This window comes from Coffea arabica, chromosome 1c (assembly GCF_036785885.1).
Source record: "Coffea arabica cultivar ET-39 chromosome 1c, Coffea Arabica ET-39 HiFi, whole genome shotgun sequence".
Lineage (NCBI taxonomy): Eukaryota > Viridiplantae > Streptophyta > Magnoliopsida > Gentianales > Rubiaceae > Coffea > Coffea arabica.
This window is the reverse complement of record NC_092310.1, coordinates 7,467,143-7,485,912: the sequence shown is the minus strand read 5'-3', so window position 1 is coordinate 7,485,912 and position 18,770 is coordinate 7,467,143. Positions and strand designations below refer to the sequence as shown.

Here is an 18,770-nt window from a genome sequence, read left to right as displayed (position 1 = left end):
ACTGAACAACAATTGTTACGAAGACATCCAGAACTGAAACTGGAAGCTTCAGTCCCAAAAGAACCAAACAAAGTCACCCACGGAATCTGATCAATGTACAAATGGTCAGTTTTGGGGTGCAAACCGTTTTCTATGCTACACATGGCCAAATGAGCTGAAAATTGGCAGTTAGATAATTCATTTCAAATGGAACAACTTTCATGAAGGCCGACAACCCAAATTCTGAACGGAAACCGGTCATCAAAACCAAAACAGATTTGACCAGAATAGGATCAAATCACACTTAGCCAATCACAAGAAAGTATGCCAATTGCCTTTAAGTCCTTGCTTCCATGATTTCTTACTTTCTCAATTCTTGCCCAACTAACTTTCCTTTTCTTTCAAATTACTCCATAGCATATAATTAACCTAGGCTAAAATTCCTAATCATACTTAGCAATTGCACTAATCACCCTTAAACCTTACTTACCTATTCTCTACCAATCTTTATCACACTTAAAATCCAACAAGTAAACACTTCCATGTCACACCTAAAATTAGGGTATGATTCCAACTTAATCATTCTCATTCACCATTTAACTAGAGTTTTTCCTTGATTAGGGTTTTCTAACCCTTTAAACCCACTTAACCCTATATAATACTATACGACAACATACATGCACATATCTAATACACATCCGAACATGCAATTGCATTAGAAATGACTAACCAGGGTTTCGCTTAAAAATTTTCAATTTTTTGCACAATTAGGGTTTCTCAAATTCCCAATTAGGGATTTTCGAATTATTTGGAATAAAAATTACCCTAAAATGCATTATTTTCACATAAAATCATATTTTAGGACAACTGGGGTCTCACAATTTCCTCCTCTTAAAAGAATTTCGTCCTCGAAATTATTACCTTTTTGGGCAAACAAGGTAGCATATTTCTTCTGCATCTCCTCCTCTATTTCCTATGTAGCCTCTTCTACATCGTGGTTTCTCCATAAAATTTTCACCAAAGGGATTTGCTTATTCCTCAGTTCCTTCACCTTGCGATTCAAAATTTGTACTGGTTGTTCCTCGTAGGTGAGGGATTCCTCTTGCTCTACATCCTCAAGATGTAAAATATGGGTAGGATCTGGATGGTACTTCTTAAGCAACGAGACATGAAAAACGTTATGAATACGAGACATGCTAGCTGGCAACTCCAACTGGTACGCCACCGTTCCAACCCGTCGTTGAATCTTATACGGCCCTACATATCTTGGTTTCAATTTCTTTCCTTTCTCGGCCGCAATGATTCCTCTGAGTGGCGTCACCTTTAGAAATACCATATCTCCCACTTCGAACTCAAGGTCTTTCGTTCGATGGTCGGCATAACTCTTCTGCCGGCTTTGAGCTGTTAATATTCTCTGGCGAATGATTTTAACCTTTTCCACCGCTTCTTCTATCCATGGCACTGCGGTAACATCTAGAACCCTCCTTTCACCCACTTCATCCCAAAAGATCGGTGAGCGGCACTTGCGTCCATAAAGAACTTCACACGGTACCATTTGTATGGAGGAGTGATAGCTATTATTGTAGGCAAATTCTATGAGAGTGAGATGTTGACTCTAACTTCCTCCCAGATCCAATACACACGATCGGAGCATATCCTCAAGCGTTTGTATCGTCCGCTCCGACTGTCCGTCTGTCTGAGGGTGGTAGGCTGTACTTAAGGTTAGTTTCGATCCTAAAGCTTCTGCATCTTTTGCCAGAACCGTGACACAAATCGTGGGTCTCTATCCGAAACTATACTCACTGGTACTCCATGTTAGGGGTGGCAATTTTCGACACGACCTGAAAACGCGACACGAACCTAACACGAAATTAATGGATTTGGGTTGAGATTTTGGAAATTCGGGTCAGAATCGGGTTGGACCCGATGAACCCGAAAAGAAAACAGGTCGATTTCGGGTCAATCCGTGGTGACCTGATATGACCCGATATGACCCGTTTACGAATTAAAAATAATTTAATAAATATAAAAATAATTTTATCTAACTAACCTAAGTTATTCTTTTTTTCAAAGGCATTAATTACTAATCATAAATGAATTTATTTAATTTGTGTGAAGTTGAAATTATTATATTTGGACAAATAATATATTATATTATTTTTTACTTTTATACTGTTTTAATTTATTTTATATTTTGTTTGGGATAAAACACTTTTACGGTGTTTAATTTATTTTAGATTTGGTTTGAAATTACTTATTTAAATTTTTATTACTTGATTATGTAATTAGTTTTGTGAGAAATTGATTTTATTAGAAATTACAGTGATAAATTAATAAATTAAAATTAAGTTTCGGGTCATTTCGGGTCGACCCGCCAACCCGTCAACCTGAAATTTTCGGGTTCGGGTCAGCATACCTGACCTGTCACGGGTTGGCGGGTCGGGTTCGGATCAACAGATTTTCTGACGGGTTGACCCGAACCCGACCCGCCAACCTGATTTGGACCCGAATTGCCACCCCTACTCCATGTAGGCGTACAATTTCGTCCATATAACGTTGAGTTAGTTTCTCTAAGGGGTACTTCATGTTCACTGGTAGGAAATGGGCTGATTTAGTTAGACGATCTACTATCACCCATATAGCATCATGTCCTTTTTGGGTTTTTGGTAGTCCTGAGACAAAGTCCATAGTGATGTTCTCCCATTTCCATTCTGGCACTTCCAATGGTTGGAGCAACCCAGACGGCTTTTGGTGCTCGGCCTTTATCTACTGGCAGGTTAGGCAGATTTGGACAAATTGGGCTATTTCTCTTTTCATGCCTTCCCACCAGTACAACTGCTTCAAATCCTGATACATCTTGGTTGTGCCAGGGTGTACCGTATATTTTGACCTATGTGCCTCTTCTAATATCTCCCGCTTTAATTCTGGATCCTGGGGTATAACATATCGGCTACGGTACCGTAATAGCCCATCCGAGCTCACATTGAAGTCAGGTAACGTCCTTTGTTCGACTTTCTCCGTCCACTTCTGTACCTGAGTGTCCTCCTTTTGCGTTTCCTTTATCCGAGGGAGTAAAGTAGATGTAACTGTTATATTGCTAAAAAGTACTCCCCGTAGCTTAAGTTGAGGATTCCACTCCCCGACTTTTTCTAGTAACTCCCACTCTTTAAGTTGTAAACTGGATACTTGAGCTTTTCGACTAAGAGCATCGGCTACTACATTTGCTTTACCCGGATGATACTTTATGGTACAGTCATAATCCTCTAAAAATTTCATCTACCGACGTTGCCTTAAATTCAATTCCTTTTGGAAAAACAAGTATTTTAAACTCTTATGGTCGGTGAATACCTCAAAGGTTATTCCGTAGAGGTAATGACGCCACTTTTGGAGAGCAAAAACTACAGCTGCCAATTCTAAATCATGAGTGGGGTAGTTTTGCTCATGAGGCTTCAATTTCCGGGATGCGTACGCTATCACCTGTCCATTTTACATAAGTACGCAGTCTAAACCCATCTTAGATGCATCTGTGTATACCACGAAACTGTCTTTTCCATTAGGTAGTGTTAAAATTGGGGCGGAAGTTAATAATCCTTTTAGCTCTCGAAAACTGGCCTCGCACTTCGGGGTCCAAACAAACTGATTGTGAATTCTAGTCAAATCCGTTAACGGGCCAGCTATCTTAGCAAAATTCTTAATAAAACGGCGATAATATCCTGCAAGCCCTAAGAAACTTCTAACTTCAGTCGGGCTTTCCGGTCTCTTCCATTCTGTTACCGCTCTTAGTTTAGCGGGGTCCACTGCTATCCCATCTTTTGAGATCACATGACCTAAAAAGGACACCTCTTCCAGCCAAAATTCACATTTACTGAACTTAGCATATAGCTGATGATCCTTAAGGGTTTGTAATACTAACCTCAAATGCTGTTCATGATCCTCTCGAGTCTTAGAGTAGACCAAAATGTCATCAATGAAGACCACCACAAATTGGTCCAAATAGGGTTTGAAAACTCTATGCATTAAATCCATGAATGCGGCTGGAGCATTTGTCAACCCAAAGGGCATAACTGCAAACTCAAAATACCCATACCGCGAATTAAAGGCGATTTTAGGTATGTCCTCCTTCCGAATCCTCAATTGATAGTACCTCTGTCGAAGATCTAGTTTCGAATATACAACTGCACCTTGCAGTTGATCAAACAATTCATCAATATGAGGCAAGGGATACTTATTCTTAATGGTTAAGTTATTCAATCCCCGATAATCTATACACATCCGTAATCCTCCATTCTTCTTCTTGACAAATAATACCGGGGCTCCCAAGGTGATTCACTCTCCTGTATAAATCCTCGATCTAATAGTTCCTGCAATTGAATCTTTAACTCTTTAAGTTCGGCAAGAGCCATTCGATAAGGGGTTTTCGAAATTGGTTCAGCTCCAGGATGCAACTTGATCTTGAATTCTATGTCCCTTTCTGGCGGTAGCGAAGTTAATTCCTCAGGGAAAAGTTCAGGAAATTCACACACTACAGGTACATTTTCAACTTTCAACTGCTCCTGTGGAGTATTAATCAATACAGCCAAGTACCCTTGAGCTCCTCTACTTAGCAATTTCCTAGCCCTAATCCCGGAAATGAGAGTGGCTGAGGTTAACTTTCTTCGAACATCTAGATGGAGTGTAGGTTCGCCCGGTATGTGCAAATCAACTGTTTTAGTGCGACAATCCAGGTGAGCATAATATTTAGCTAACCAGTCCATACCTAGTATGACGTCATATCCCTTAAGGGCTAATTCAATCAAGTCCACTAGCAATTTCTGCTCCCCGACCCATACTTCACTCTCCTTATAAACCATATTGGCAAGTAAGCTCTTATTGGTGATAGGGGTCTTAATTTCTAGGTCATATGGTAACTTTTCAGCCTTAACATCAATGTGAGCCATGAATGCAGGGTTAACAAAAGAGTGCGTGGCGCCAGGGTCAATTAAAACGTTTGCGGTACGCCGAAAGAGAGAAAGTGTACCTTCGATGACTGCCGAAGGGTCAGTCACCTCTTGATGACCCATAGCGTACACTCGGGCCGGTACTTTAGGTCGATTACCCCCTGCATTGATCGGCTTAGGTGCAGTCCCTCCTGCCTGAGGGGTACTAGTTCCTTCCTGCGGAGCCTTTGGGCATTGAGCAATGAGGTGTTCTGTGCTGCCACATCTGAAACACTTCCGCACTGAATCCTACTTCCAACAATTATCGAAGGGATGATTGCCTCCACAAAAGTTACAGGTCGACTTAGGTCCTGAACTTTGTCCTCCGCGCTGACCACCTCTCTGCGGCTCTCGCCCCGCCTGCCCTCGTCCAAAATTGCCTCAGCCTGGGGTCCCAACAGGCCGCGGACCTCCTACTACTCTACCCAACTTGGTGGGTGGCTCGTTCTTCGAGCTCTGCCCAGGGGTGTAGGTACTCGAGCTCGGTTGTCTACGTTTACGCTCATGAAAGGCTTTAACCTGACCCCTGGCTGCTTCTACCCTCTGCGCCTTCTCTAGCGCCTGACTAATTGTGTCCACCTGGACAGCCGCTAACGCCTTCTAGAGTTCCACATTCAACCCCTGAATGAAGCATCGAACGCGTCTTTGCTCTGTGAGTACCAAATCAGGAGCAAAACGAGACAGTTTAGTGAACCGAGTCTCGTACTCAGCCACACTTAACGCCCCTTGGCGCAGGCGGATAAACTCGTCCTCCAGCCGTTCTTGCACTATGGGTGGCAGATACTTTTCATTGAATTCCCGGGTGAAATTAACCCAGGTCCAGGGAGTCTGCTCCCGTTCCCACTTGGTCTTAATGACATTCCACCAAGCTCGGGCGGCTCCCTCAAACTGAAAAGTTGCAAAAAAGATTTGCCGCTCTTTCGTATATCCAGGTGCGGCAAAGATATCTAGCATTCGGTCTAACCACCCCTCAGCTATGTCTGGGTTCGGTCCACCTACAAATTTGGGAGGGGCAAACTTTTGAAACCGTTCTAATGCCCCGTCCTCTCTATCATGATTATTATTTCTCGCATTTCCTCCAGGGTTCCCAGCATTTTGGCCCTGACCTTGACCTTGTTGATTAACCATTCTCTCAAGTAAGTCAGCCATACGCTGAATGGCTGTGGCTACCTGGTCAGGTTCGTTCTCATTTTCTCCCTCTGGGCCACTACCTCGACCACCGGAGTCCATTTAGGTTCAGAAAGTCTAGAATTGAAACAAACGTATATTAAATATCGCGAAAATTAATAAAGTAAAGCAACAGAAACAAAATAAGTGCTTAACAACTCGAATTTAAACAAGGAAAACACTTGAAAACAAATACGCAAGATACACATAAAAGATGACCCCAAAAGGCCATACTACATATATACCAGTCTTATAGACAAGTCACGCCAAAAGATATACAAATTAACCGACATCCAGTCGGTTCAAAATCCAATACATACAAGAGCACTACGGCTCCAAAACCGGTCTAAACCCACCGGATACAAAACCCAAAGTAAGCAGGAAAATGCACAGAAGCTCCAGAGCGGCCTTATACGCCTCCCCTAGGTGGCCAGTCCCCAACCGAGCCTAAAGAGTCTACCCCGTCCATCGACTCCGGGCCGATAGCACGAGGCGGTACCTCCGCAATCATGTCTAGGAGAGCCTCGCAGTCAAACATAATCCCTCTAACGCGCTCTCGTATCTGCCTCTTAATCGCCGAAAATTGCTGTCGCGTCTCCTGTAGCTGCTGGCGAAAGGCATCAGTCCTCTCCTCCTCCTCTCTCAGACTCTGCTCGGTCTCTCTAATACGCATGACCTGCCCATGGCCCACGTGCCTAGCCTCCGCTAACAGACTGTCCAAGCGCTCGTTTGCCTTAGCCAGGCGGCGGCGCTCATCATCAACAGCAAGTACTACTTCGTCCGGATACCCATAGGTATGCCTACACTCACATGGCCTATTCATGCGGCCAAAAGGTAAGTACATCACATAAGGCCTACTTGGCCTCCTCTGGAAGCGTAGAACTCGGCGGCACAAAACCTGGTTAATTGGGTCCCCGACGCTCGGAGGACGCAGTTCAGATCTGGATCCACTAGGCTCGCCAGGCTCCATCCCTACAAAATTTCAACATTATCTGGTCAGTTCGATAGCATTTCAGCTTAAAAGAGATCATTCATTTTAAATAAATCACAGAACCCTACTGCCTATCATGTATGTCCCAATTACCCAAGTCCTCTAACTTAGGCGCTCTGATACCACCTGTGACGACCCCACCGTACCCAGAGGCGTACCAAAGGGCTTAGCAGGCCGTCTGCCTAACTCGCGCCAGGACTCGAAATAAAATAAAATAAAAACTAAGAAATACTATTCACACCCAAACAGTTGCCATTCACATTATATACACGGCCAAAAGTTTACTATGTACAGTATTTACAGTAGCAGAAGTGCCCTATGTACAATTCAGAAGTAGCAGCTCATCTTACTACATTATCCTATTATGATAACTACAACCAAAAGGTGGACCCTAAGGTGGTCCGAACTCGAACTACTATTACTATTACACGCATTCCGGAAGTCCCGATCAAAGTATTCCAACCTAACTAAACTAGTTCGGCGTCCAAAAGTGGTCCCCGCGTCGAACCCCTGTAAGGAAAACAAAGGGAGGGGTAAGCTAAATGCTTAGTAAGTATGCAGGGGTAAAAGCGTAAATTTCACAGAATCGGAGCAAGTATGAACACAGATTGCCAAATTAAAAGCAGATTATAACATAGGTGTAGGATACAGATTGGCTTCAAAGCCAAATAATTTGCCACTATTGATCGCCTGCCGACACTCCGTCGAGCACAATTTATGGTCCGTAGAACTTCACTCGTCAACCGCCAACTACCTTAACACCCACACTGGCCAGTCACCACAGACAGATAACGGCTCGAGCAATAGGGTTCATGCACTGAGGTTTACATGTTTGGTTCTTATATAACCAATTTTGCATGTCAGAATATCATAGCGATCTCATGCCTAGGTTAGACTAACTCCGACCAAGCCCCTGTCGGCTCGAATAGTCTAACTAGGTCCTGAGATCGGGTCCCACAAATATCTCATATCATGCACATCACAAATGTCACCCCGAGCTACAAGCTCTAGAGGTTCAGCCCAACAACATGTCATTCACACAATTCACATGCCCATTTCAGTATAAATGAGGGTTTAGGTCGAGTGTGATAAAGTATACTCTCGCCTAAGACCCCTTTCATTTAAAACATATCACATAAGGCCCTTAACTTATGCACATAGCCCAGATACTTACAAAAATACAAAATGAGCAAAACAAGGAACTAGACGTCGTGGGGTCCGCTAGTGGGTCCCAGTTGCTCCGTCAAGCTCGCCGCTGTCTGCAATAGAAAATTATATCACTTTAGACTAAAAATGGCTAAAACGGCTAACATATAGCAGATCACAAGCAAACGGCAAAAAAAACGGCACGCGCGCGGGTAGAAACGACCAACCGGAAACGGAAACGGTCGGCGAAAACGGAAACGGCCGTTTGTGAGAAAAGACAGATTTGACACTTGTTCCCATTTTGATCATAAGTTGAGCTAAGAATATCGGATTAAGGCGTATGAGATGCCATTTCGAAGCTTAAAGACTGAACAACAATTGTTACGAAGACATCCAGAACTGAAACTGGAAGCTTCAGTCCCAAAAGAACCAAACAAAGTCACCCACGGAATCTGATCAATGTACAAATGGTCAGTTTTGGGGTGCAAACCGTTTTCTATGCTACACATGGCCAAATGAGCTGAAAATTGGCAGTTAGATAATTCATTTCAAATGGAACAACTTTCATGAAGGCCGACAACCCAAATTCTGAACGGAAACCGGTCATCAAAACCAAAACAGATTTGACCAGAATAGGATCAAATCACACTTAGCCAATCACAAGAAAGTATGCCAATTGCCTTTAAGTCCTTGCTTCCATGATTTCTTACTTTCTCAACTCTTGCCCAACTAACTTTCCTTTTCTTTCAAATTACTCCATAGCATATAATTAACCTAGGCTAAAATTCCTAATCATACTTAGCAATTGCACTAATCACCCTTAAACCTTACTTATCTATTCTCTACCAATCTTTATCACACTTAAAATCCAACAAGTAAACACTTCCATGTCACACCTAAAATTAGGGTATGATTCCAACTTAATCATTCTCATTCACCATTTAACTAGAGTTTTTCCTTGATTAGGGTTTTCTAACCCTTTAAACCCACTTAACCCTATATAATACTATACGACAACATACATGCACATATCTAATACACATCCGAACATGCAATTGCATTAGAAATGACTAACCAGGGTTTCGCTTAAAAATTTTCAATTTTTTGCACAATTAGGGTTTCTCAAATTCCCAATTAGGGATTTTCGAATTATTTGGAATAAAAATTACCCTAAAATCCATTATTTTCACATAAAATCATATTTTAGGACAACCGGGGTCTCCTGCAAAATTTCAGATCAATTGGATCATTTTAGCTTATAATTTGGCCAGAGCACTCCTGACTGCGCAAAAACTCTAATTTTCCTGACCTGTTTTTCATGTGTTTTTGACTGTCCATTTTTTACCCTGAAAATATGAGAATTGGGTGATGTCTTCATAGCAAATGTAAGTCTAGGTCTTATTTCGAAACATCATAAAGTTTTCCTCGATCCGATAAGTGTAGTTTCAGTTGTGATCAAAACACCAAAGGATGGTAAAGCTGCTATCTTCATTGTTTCTCGTTGCATTTCTCTTGTTTTTCGTTTCCTTGATCCGACTTAACATATACTTCTCAAGTGTTCTAAACCTGATTTCTAACATTCTAAACAAGTATTCGAAACATGATTTTTAGTTGCACATATTGGTTTTGAACTTAACCGTTTTAGATCATTTTCTTTTACAAATTATGTGTGCACCTTGCCTATATGACTTACTATCCTTTTCTTGCCTTTTTACTTTCATATAGAAATATAAGTTATGTAGCTTGCACTCGTGTATGATTGGCTCTTTGTGGATAATATTTGACTACAGATTTCGGGAGTGTCCAAGATGCCGGTCTTGAACTAAATTTTGATAAAACGTGACTTGTTTAGGGTGAGTGTTTCTTGCATGTTTGTGTATTAAATGACTGTGTACTTGTTGTGAATCTTCGATTGAGTGTTAAATGCCTTCCAATGACTGTTAAATGGATTTTCAATGGTCGAGTGTGTACTTTATCGCACTTGACCTAAGCAAAAGTGAATTTTCTAATGATTAACTGATTGGGCATTACCTGTGCATGAATGTAAGTTATGTGGGTTGTATGGTACCGCATTGGCTGAATTGGACCTTTGCCCTTTGTTGCCAGTCGACTTGAGTCAGAAATGGACTTGGTCAGGCAACTGGTGACCCTGAGATAATTTTTGATATACTCGAGTACGACCACGAAATTTGGTGAAAAACTGGCCAGTGAATTGGCTAGTAGCGAGAAATGAAATGAATGAATGGAAATGTTGAATTTATAAAGGAAGAAATGAATGATTAAATGAAAGAGAATGACTGGCTAAATGAATGAATGATTGAACGAATAGCTCCACGCGAGCATGTATCCTTTTAATGAGTGTATTCTCATTGTTTTTATATTATGAATGTTTTCTCGATTGATTGTTATTAACTGAATAATATCCTTGTTTCAATTGCTTGGTTATGTGCATGGAAACCTCACTGAGTTTTAGCTCATTCCTTTAGTTTTTGTTTTTCTTACAGGGTTCTTGAGCAAGGATGGGTGATTAGAGGAAGACTAAACTTTTGACTAGAACTTTTGTTGTGTAATAGTGATAGTATTAGTAGTTGGTTGAATCCTGAACTTTTGTACTTAACCTTGAAGATTGTATATCTGTGTTAATGATTGTATATATGTTAAGTTTGATTGGCACATATTACTTGCTCTTGAAGCTATAAGTGAGTGAACGAGTCCTAGCGAGAATTGGGTAGACAGTCCGCCGAACCCTTTGGTTCGCCTTAGAGGGAGGTAGGGTCGTCACAAAAGCAAGGTTGGTTGTCAAAGGCCATAAGCAAAAGGCAAAAGAGGTATATGTTGAGCAGCCTGCTGGTTATGTTAGAAATGGTCAATAAAACAAAGTGTATAGATGGAAAAAGGCGTTGTATGGGTTGAAACAAGCTCCTAGAGCTTAGGATACTCGCATCGATTCTTATTTTATTAAGCCTGGTTTTCTGAGACGTCCATATGATCATACTCTGTACATCAAATTCAACCTTGGAAGAGATGTCCTTATTGTATGCTTGTATGTGGACGACTTGATATTTACAGGTAATAATCCCAAACTAATTTCTAAATTCAGGGAGGCTATGATTAGTCAATTTGAGATGATAGATTTGGGATTGATGTCTTATTTTCTTGGTATTGCGATTCATCAGTTGGATGGTGGAATTTTTATCTCACAAAGCAAGTATGCAAGTGATATTCTAAAGAAGTTTAAGCTAGATGTGGCTAAACCAATGATGACCCTGGTTGAAGAAAAATTGAAATTAACCAAAGATGGTACTGGTGATTTTGTTTATGCTACTTAGAATTGGAATCATTTAATGTTCCACATTTCCATGTAAAATATTTAAGTTTGTATAATTGTAGCATCAACTTGTATTGAAAGAAAGTTACAACTACAAATCTGAAATTGTAAGAGGAGCTCAAAACCAAAAATCAGACACTCATCTCTTGATATTTAAATTCAAAAAAAAAAAAAAAGAAATCCCAATTTATCTCAATAGAACAACATATCTAACTTAAAGCTGAGAAATTGTTTTGATCATCGATGGGCGTGGCTTGTAAGATGCCTCCAAAGGCTTGGCCTTGCCCAAAGTTGCTCCTTGATTTTCTTCCAAATCCACCATTTCAGGCCCTGCTCTTTCCCACTCAAAGCATTGAATCAGGGTGCCCAATGTCAGCCCAACCAACCTTATGGCCATGGCAGCTCCGGGACAAATTCTCCTGCCTTTTCCAAATGGAAGAAATTTGAACCCTTCATTCCACCCTCCCTCATCCATTCCTTCAAATCTTTCTGGCTTATACTTGTTGGGCTCTTCCCAAACATTGGGGTCCCTGTGAATGGCCCAAGCATTCACTAACAAAGTTGTACCTTTTGGAACCTTGTAGCCTCCTATGGTGCAATCCTCGGATGAAAAATGAGGCACAAGAGTTGGTGCCGCAGGAAATAACCTTAGTGTCTCGTTGATTATGCAGCGTAAATAAGGCAATTTAGAGAGATCGGAATCATTTAGCAGATGGCCAGGCTGCATTTTTTCTAGCTCATCTCTTGCCTTTTGCAGTACATTAGGGTGATTTAATAGGCTGGACAATGCCCACTCCATTGTCTGAGATGTAGTGTGTGTTCCGGCTGATAACATTATCTACACAAGAAGTAATGTACAGTCAAATTCAATGCAACTTTTTGAATGAATAAGAAAAGAATAGGAATTAGTTTTTAGAATCAAGTTGTTGACAAATAATGTCATTTCTCTTGCTATAGATCATGAATCAATAATTTACACTTTTGACATTGATCGCGAATAAATGTCCGCCAGTCAACATAAGAAGGGAACTATATATTATGGCATGTGATATCTATAGACCTCAATTATGTGTAAAGGCATGAAGGAACTACCTTTTTTTGGGTGTTATTGCCAATATGCACACCTAAATTATCACCAATTTGCTTGTTACTCTCTAAATTGCTAATTTTAGAACTTCAGTATCTTGTTCTTTTGTTGGCCCATTGGTCAAATCCAAATAACTTTTTCTATAGTTAGTTTAGAAGGCTTCAAGTATCCTTAATCTGTTGTTTGTCCAAATTCTCTAATTCGTTTAGGGGTATTAAAGTATTTTATTCTAAAGTTGCTAAAAGAATTAATTGATTTTATCTTATTTGGACGATGTGCCCCAAAATTGATAGTATATTATACTTAAGTATCACAATTCATGGTTCAGAGTATAAACTGAAAAGCCAAAATTAAATAGGGGGTTAAATGTAGAAAACCCCCACGAACTATTACACTAGTTGCATTTTGTACCCTAAACTATTTTAATAGGCACTTTTCACCCTTAGTCAACTTTAAAATAATAAGAAAATTAATTCCATCTAAATAATTGATGAGATGACCAATTTTTCCTCCATTAAAAGCTTTTAAGTGACAAAAATACCCCTTTGGTAGAAAAAATTTGTCACTTTAAATGGATTAATTTTCACTTCATAATAAAATTCTAATTGGAAACATATAACAATAAAATATATGATCACTTTGAATGACAATTAAAACAAAAGAAGCAGGAAAAAACAAGAAAAGGAATAAATTCAATTCAAGAATCTCATCAACCTTATTTTACTACGCATTTCAAGTTAGCCTAGGTAAGAAAAGATTGTTGTCAAGGAAAAGTAAATAATTTTGGTGTTTTATTAAAATTTTTTAGCCCAATATTTTGTTACCTAATATATGGCTTCTAATTTTGGTTCGGTATTGAAATTTTATTGCAATTATAGTGCTAAATTCATATGCAAATTTTTGGGTTCTACTCCAATTTTATGCTTGTGAATATTTGAAATGAAATTTTGCTACATTATGATGCGTTGAAGTAAATTATGAGATTATAAAAATTGCAACAGTAATCACTCAATATTTCTATATTTTGCCCCCATTTTGACCCCAATAGTCTTAATCCTCATCCAAATCTATTTTTTATGTGTTAACAATTAGACTTTTTGATATAAAGTGAAAATTAGTCTATTTAAATTAGTAATCTTCCCCACCAAAATAGTATTTTATCACTTAAGTTTTAATGGAGGATAAATTAATAATTTCATCAATTAATGGACGACCAATTCTAAAACTATCTCACAGCCTCCACCGTTGACTTAAACCCAGCCACAAGTATCACGGTTAATGTCTCATCACCTAATCTGATTTGCTTCTATTGTCCGTTGTCAAATATCATCACGTGTATCAATTGTCAGCTTATCACCTCACCAATGTGAATTTACCTATTTGTCCTCCATCAGGGGTGGGGGCTGGGAGCAAGTAGCAACCTTCCCCAAATTTTAAAGGCCTCAATTTGGGCCAACAAAACAACATTTAAAAAGTGTATAATTAATAGGGTTAATCACATTTTATCCCATTAAAGAATAGGGTAAATTACATTTTACCCCCCTGTGGTTTACCCTTTTTTTACATAACCCCCCTATGGTTTCAAAAGCTATACATAACCCCCTCATGGTTTGGATTAAAGTGTCAAAGTAACGGAAATAGTCACTCGTAACGGAACTTCTAAAAATGTCGAAATTACCCTTATATATACATGACACATTAACCCCTTATGATTTCTATATTTTACCATATAACCCCCTTATGGTTTAATACTTTACCATATAACCCCCTTATGATTTTCAAAATATACACATAACCTCCCTTGGTTAATACATAAATTTCAACCTTACATAAGGGTATTTTTGACATTTTAGGTGACGCCGTTACGAGTGACTATTTCTGTTACTTTGACACTTTAATCCAAACCATAAGGGGGTTATGTATAGCTTTTGAAACCATAGGGGGGTTATGTGAAAAAACGCTAAACCACAGGGGGGTAAAGTGGAATTTGCCCTAAAGAATACCCCATTTCTCAGTTTACCCCCTAACCTTTAATTTTGTTCACTTAACCCCCTTTAGGACAAAATTGCCCTTGCATTATTTTGACTTTTCATTTACCTTATTTTCCTTTCTTTTATTTCTTTTTCTCTTTCTTCTTTATTTAATTCTTCCTTTTTCCCACAAAAATCTTCACCTTAATGATTGAAATTGAAAAAGAAGAATTGTAGAGATCTATCTTTTTCTTAAATGATTAAAAAAAATTCAAATCACTTTCCTAAAATACAAATTTTTTTTAGCCTTTCAATTCTTTTAATTTTGGATTTTCCTCTTTCCTTTCTAGTTTCTCATTTTATTCCCAAGAAAATATCTTAAGATGAAATTGTGACCTGATTAATAATTATCAATTGAAATTTGTGACACGTGACATCATACAAAAAATCAAAATTAGTTTTTGATGTCTTTTAAACCTTCGCCCAAAAATATGCGATTACAAACTCAAAACAAAAATTTTTGTGGAAATCAAATTTTCTATTGGGAAGGATGATAGAGAGAAGAAAGAGAAAAAGAAATAAAAGGAAGGAAAACAATTTCATCTTATGATATTTTCTTGAGAATAAAATGAGAAACTAGAAAGGAAAGAGGAAAACCCAAAATTAAAAGAATTGAAAGGCTAAAAAAATTGTATTTTAGAAAAGTGGTTTGAATTTTTTTTGATCATTTAAGAAGAAGATAGATCTTTGTAATTCCTCTTTTTTAATTTCAATCATTAAGGTGAAGATTTTTGTGGGAAAGAGGAAGAATTAAATAAAGAAGAAAGAGAAAAAGAAATAAAAGAAAGGAAAACAAGGTAAATGAAAAGTCAAAATAATGCAAGGGCAATTTTGTCCTAAAGGGGGTTAAGTGAGCAAAATTAAAGGTTATGGGGTAAACTGAGAAATGGGGTATTTTTTAAGGGGATAAAATGTGATTAACCCTAATTAATATTAGGATACAATTACACGGTATTTTTCGTTAAGAAGAGGCTGATTTTTAACATTCTTGTAATAAAGTTGTGCATACTATTTTTTTGATAAATTTTACTTTATTACGAAAGTTGAACGTTGTTGAGATAGTTATATTGACAATTGTTGTCAAGCCAAAATATAAGGGCATCTTAAGGCAATTACATCCATGATATTTGAGGAAAAAAAAAGGACAGTAACATGTTGACATAAATTTTTTTGTTTGTTTATGTTATGCTCATGTGTCTATAAATTTTGTGAACTGGATTCCTAAATCCACATTAGCGGAAAAGATTGTTAAAACCTTAAACATTGCCCATACCATAAAAGATTCTTTGATTATTTTATGGTGTAAAATGATAGATACAGCCATAAATTGGGGCAAGAACTTAGTACAATTATATTTTATGCAATTTCATCCAATCGCTATATATGTTTAAATTTTTTGATGTACGAATATATCATAATATTGTATTGAATATGTATCAAATATTTTATTCATGTATATCATTTTTATTTCGAATAAAATAATATCATATAATTACACACCAAATAATATAAAAAATATAACAATTGGACCACAAGAAGCACCACAAGAAGACTAATCCAATTTGCAAGTTGACGAATGCCCCAGGCCCCCAGCTCACCAGTCACCTCTAGATGTTGGCATATTTAATGTTGAAAACATGTGCACCAAATTTTTGAAAAGACTTTCACCAAATTCCTTATCTAGACACCAACATTGAAGTTAGTGGCATATACCATTTCCCCACTCACCGCCACTAGATCCGGTGCCTATCTACAGTCGGACGTGTTTGCTACAGTTCAGATCAGACCACAACATCAAGATACGGTTTAATTTGATCATTTCAATATTCAGATCAAATCGAGCTAATATGATCCAATTTCAACCATGAAAAGCATGCGGTTGCGGATCACTGCATCCCTCACCACTAGTCTTAGCGCTACCACTAAATATGGCTAAGACAATTTGTACTACTGCTGCTACATGGGTGAGATGACCTTGTCCTAATGAATTATAGACCAATTTGAGAAAGAGATTCAAGTAGAAGAGACTTACTTGTATAATTCCTTTAACAATTTCATCAGTGTAGTATTCGGGTTCTGCTTCTTGTAGAGATAACAATTTTTGAATAATTGTTTTCCTTCTCTCTGTCGAACAAGAACCGTCTTCTGCTTCCTCTTTCCGCGTTTGATCAATCAGGCCCTGAAGAAACTCGTCCCTCTTCTGGTGCAAACTGATTACACCTTTCTCCAACCCTCCATAGCCAATCCACCTCAAAATTGGAATATAATCACAAAGATCAGTGAGTGCTTGCGGTGAAAATATATCACCTGGCTGATCAGATGGCCATCTTTTTCCAGCAACTATTTTCATTATCACGTTGAATAATAACTCCCGGAACAAAGAACTCATGTCCTTAACTTTCCAGGTTTTCTCATCAGAGTTACTGGAAAACAATTTTTTGATGATGAAATGGATTTCTTCAGTCCAGATGGAGGAGAAACTCTGGAGTTGAATCGAAGAAAACATATGGATGGTTGTGACTCGGCGGAGATTTCGCCAGTGATCTCCATAAGGGGAGAGTATGAGAATAGTTGAGTTGTAGCCAAGGTATTTACTGGAAACTGACTCAGGCCGGTTCGCGAAAATAATATCATTGGTCTTGGTTAAGCATTCCTCTGCAAGAGAAGGCGAGGAAACAACAAGGAAAGGACGAATCCCAAAATGAAGGAAAATCAGGGGACCATATTTGATGGAGAGCTTTTGCAGGGCAAGGTGGGGGGCAGTCTTCACAAGGTGAAGATGGCCCAAAATTGGAAGAGCTGGAGGACTTGGGGGCTGCAGTTTTCTGTTCTTTTTTCGGAGATACTGATACTTTACAGCAATCAAGAATATGAAGAGACCTAGAATGGTGTAGAGTAACTCCATGATCAAGGCTCAAGATGCAAGAAGCAAGGAGAAAGATGTTTGTCGTTGACTTTATGTGCAGTGTAGTAATTTTGCATTTGGGCACTCTCTGATCATCAGTATCAGTTGTTTCATACATGAGCATCAATATTGATTCAATATAAAGGGGGTGGGATGGGCCAGGTTGAGTTGAATAGTAGAATGGAAGGGATGAGTAAGAGATCTTGATTCAAAATCTCTCACTTACTAAAAGTTACAATATTAATTCAAAAAAATGGACAATAAGCCAACAAATCTAGGCACTAAGATGACATCATTAAAACACAAAATACTCAATCCAGTCTCATTTGACTTGTCATGTATAACTTTGCACATAGATTAAGGAATTTGATTTCTGGCCAACCAACAAATAACTGTTTCCATAATTACCCCTTGACTTGAATTCAAATTTTGTTTGTTGCTTTTGAATTTGAGAATTTTATAATAGTTTGTTAAAGCATTCGATTCTAAAACATGACATTAATACTCTTTTTAATGAAGGATAAAAAAAAGGAAATTGGTCTCTGTTCATTTTCCTCTTTTTGGCTATGACAAATAATTTGAGACAAACTAAAATAGAAATCAAGCCTAATAAAATAAGATGGAGGGTGTAATTTTTTTCCTCATTAATAGTTGTCTTACTATAAATATCATTTACTTAATTAATATAATTAAGGAGCATAAATTGCATAGTGGAGTTGCTTTGACAAGTGACCATTGACGAGAGTCCTTCTTGCAGCTATCATGTTTCACTTCATCTTGCATGTGGGGATAAAAGTAGATCTAATGTAATTGCTGGGCAATTTTGAAATGAATACAGAGAGTGGATAGGATTGAGACGTGGGCCTACAGTTATTTATACTACTTATCAGCCCAAACGAATGGGCTATGCAGGCTTGCCACATTTTGCGACCAATGGTAGGGGGTAGGGTTTGATCTAGAGGTGGCAAATCAACCCACTTAACTAGATTTACCCATACCCGTCCATGAATAGATGGGTATGGATATCTTAAATTTTTGCATATGGGTATAAATGGGTTACCCAATAATACCCATTTATTAAATGGGTATTATTGGATAACCCATCAAACCCAATTAACCCATTTAAAATTCTCTTCCCCCCAAGTCTCTTCTTTTTCCCTA

The 18,770-nt window shown here is 38.5% G+C and overlaps 3 protein-coding genes across 3 annotated transcripts; all 3 read right to left on the bottom strand.

The window, feature by feature from the left end:
• Positions 1 to 952: 952 nt before the first annotated feature.
• LOC140038800 (uncharacterized) lies at positions 953 to 1,534 on the bottom strand. The gene has a single exon (XM_072084140.1). The coding sequence runs from the start codon at positions 1,532 to 1,534 to the stop codon at positions 953 to 955; it is 582 nt and encodes a 193-aa protein (XP_071940241.1).
• Positions 1,535 to 2,745: 1,211 nt separating this feature from the next.
• On the bottom strand, positions 2,746 to 6,185 carry LOC140038799 (uncharacterized). Its single transcript, XM_072084138.1, has 5 exons — positions 5,616 to 6,185; positions 5,475 to 5,555; positions 4,248 to 5,204; positions 3,328 to 3,456; positions 2,746 to 3,219 (listed from the first exon to the last, which is right to left on the bottom strand). Exons 1-5 carry the CDS (start codon positions 6,183 to 6,185, stop codon positions 2,746 to 2,748), a joined length of 2,211 nt encoding a protein of 736 aa, XP_071940239.1.
• Positions 6,186 to 11,613: 5,428 nt separating this feature from the next.
• Positions 11,614 to 17,788, bottom strand: LOC113712615 (cytochrome P450 81Q32-like). The gene is made up of 2 exons (XM_027236141.2): positions 16,737 to 17,788; positions 11,614 to 12,425 (listed from the first exon to the last, which is right to left on the bottom strand). The coding sequence occupies exons 1-2, from the start codon at positions 17,607 to 17,609 to the stop codon at positions 11,802 to 11,804; spliced, it is 1,497 nt and encodes a 498-aa protein (XP_027091942.2). The 5' UTR covers positions 17,610 to 17,788; the 3' UTR covers positions 11,614 to 11,801.
• Positions 17,789 to 18,770: the final 982 nt, after the last annotated feature.

Coding starts and splice junctions, on each gene's coding strand:
- LOC140038799 (XM_072084138.1), bottom strand. CDS start 6,185: ATGGACTCCGGTGGTCGAGGTAGTGGCCCAGAGGGAGAAAATGAGAAC. Junction 5,205..5,474: donor TAGAAGCAGCCAGGGGTCAG/GTTAAAGCCTTT, acceptor TGTTGGAAGTAG/GATTCAGTGCGGAAGTGTTT. Junction 3,457..4,247: donor GAATGGAGGATTACGGATGT/GTATAGATTATC, acceptor TAAAATGGACAG/GTGATAGCGTACGCATCCCG.
- LOC140038800 (XM_072084140.1), bottom strand. CDS start 1,534: ATGGTACCGTGTGAAGTTCTTTATGGACGCAAGTGCCGCTCACCGATC.
- LOC113712615 (XM_027236141.2), bottom strand. CDS start 17,609: ATGGAGTTACTCTACACCATTCTAGGTCTCTTCATATTCTTGATTGCT. Junction 12,426..16,736: donor TTGTTAAAGGAATTATACAA/GTAAGTCTCTTC, acceptor CTTCTTGTGTAG/ATAATGTTATCAGCCGGAAC.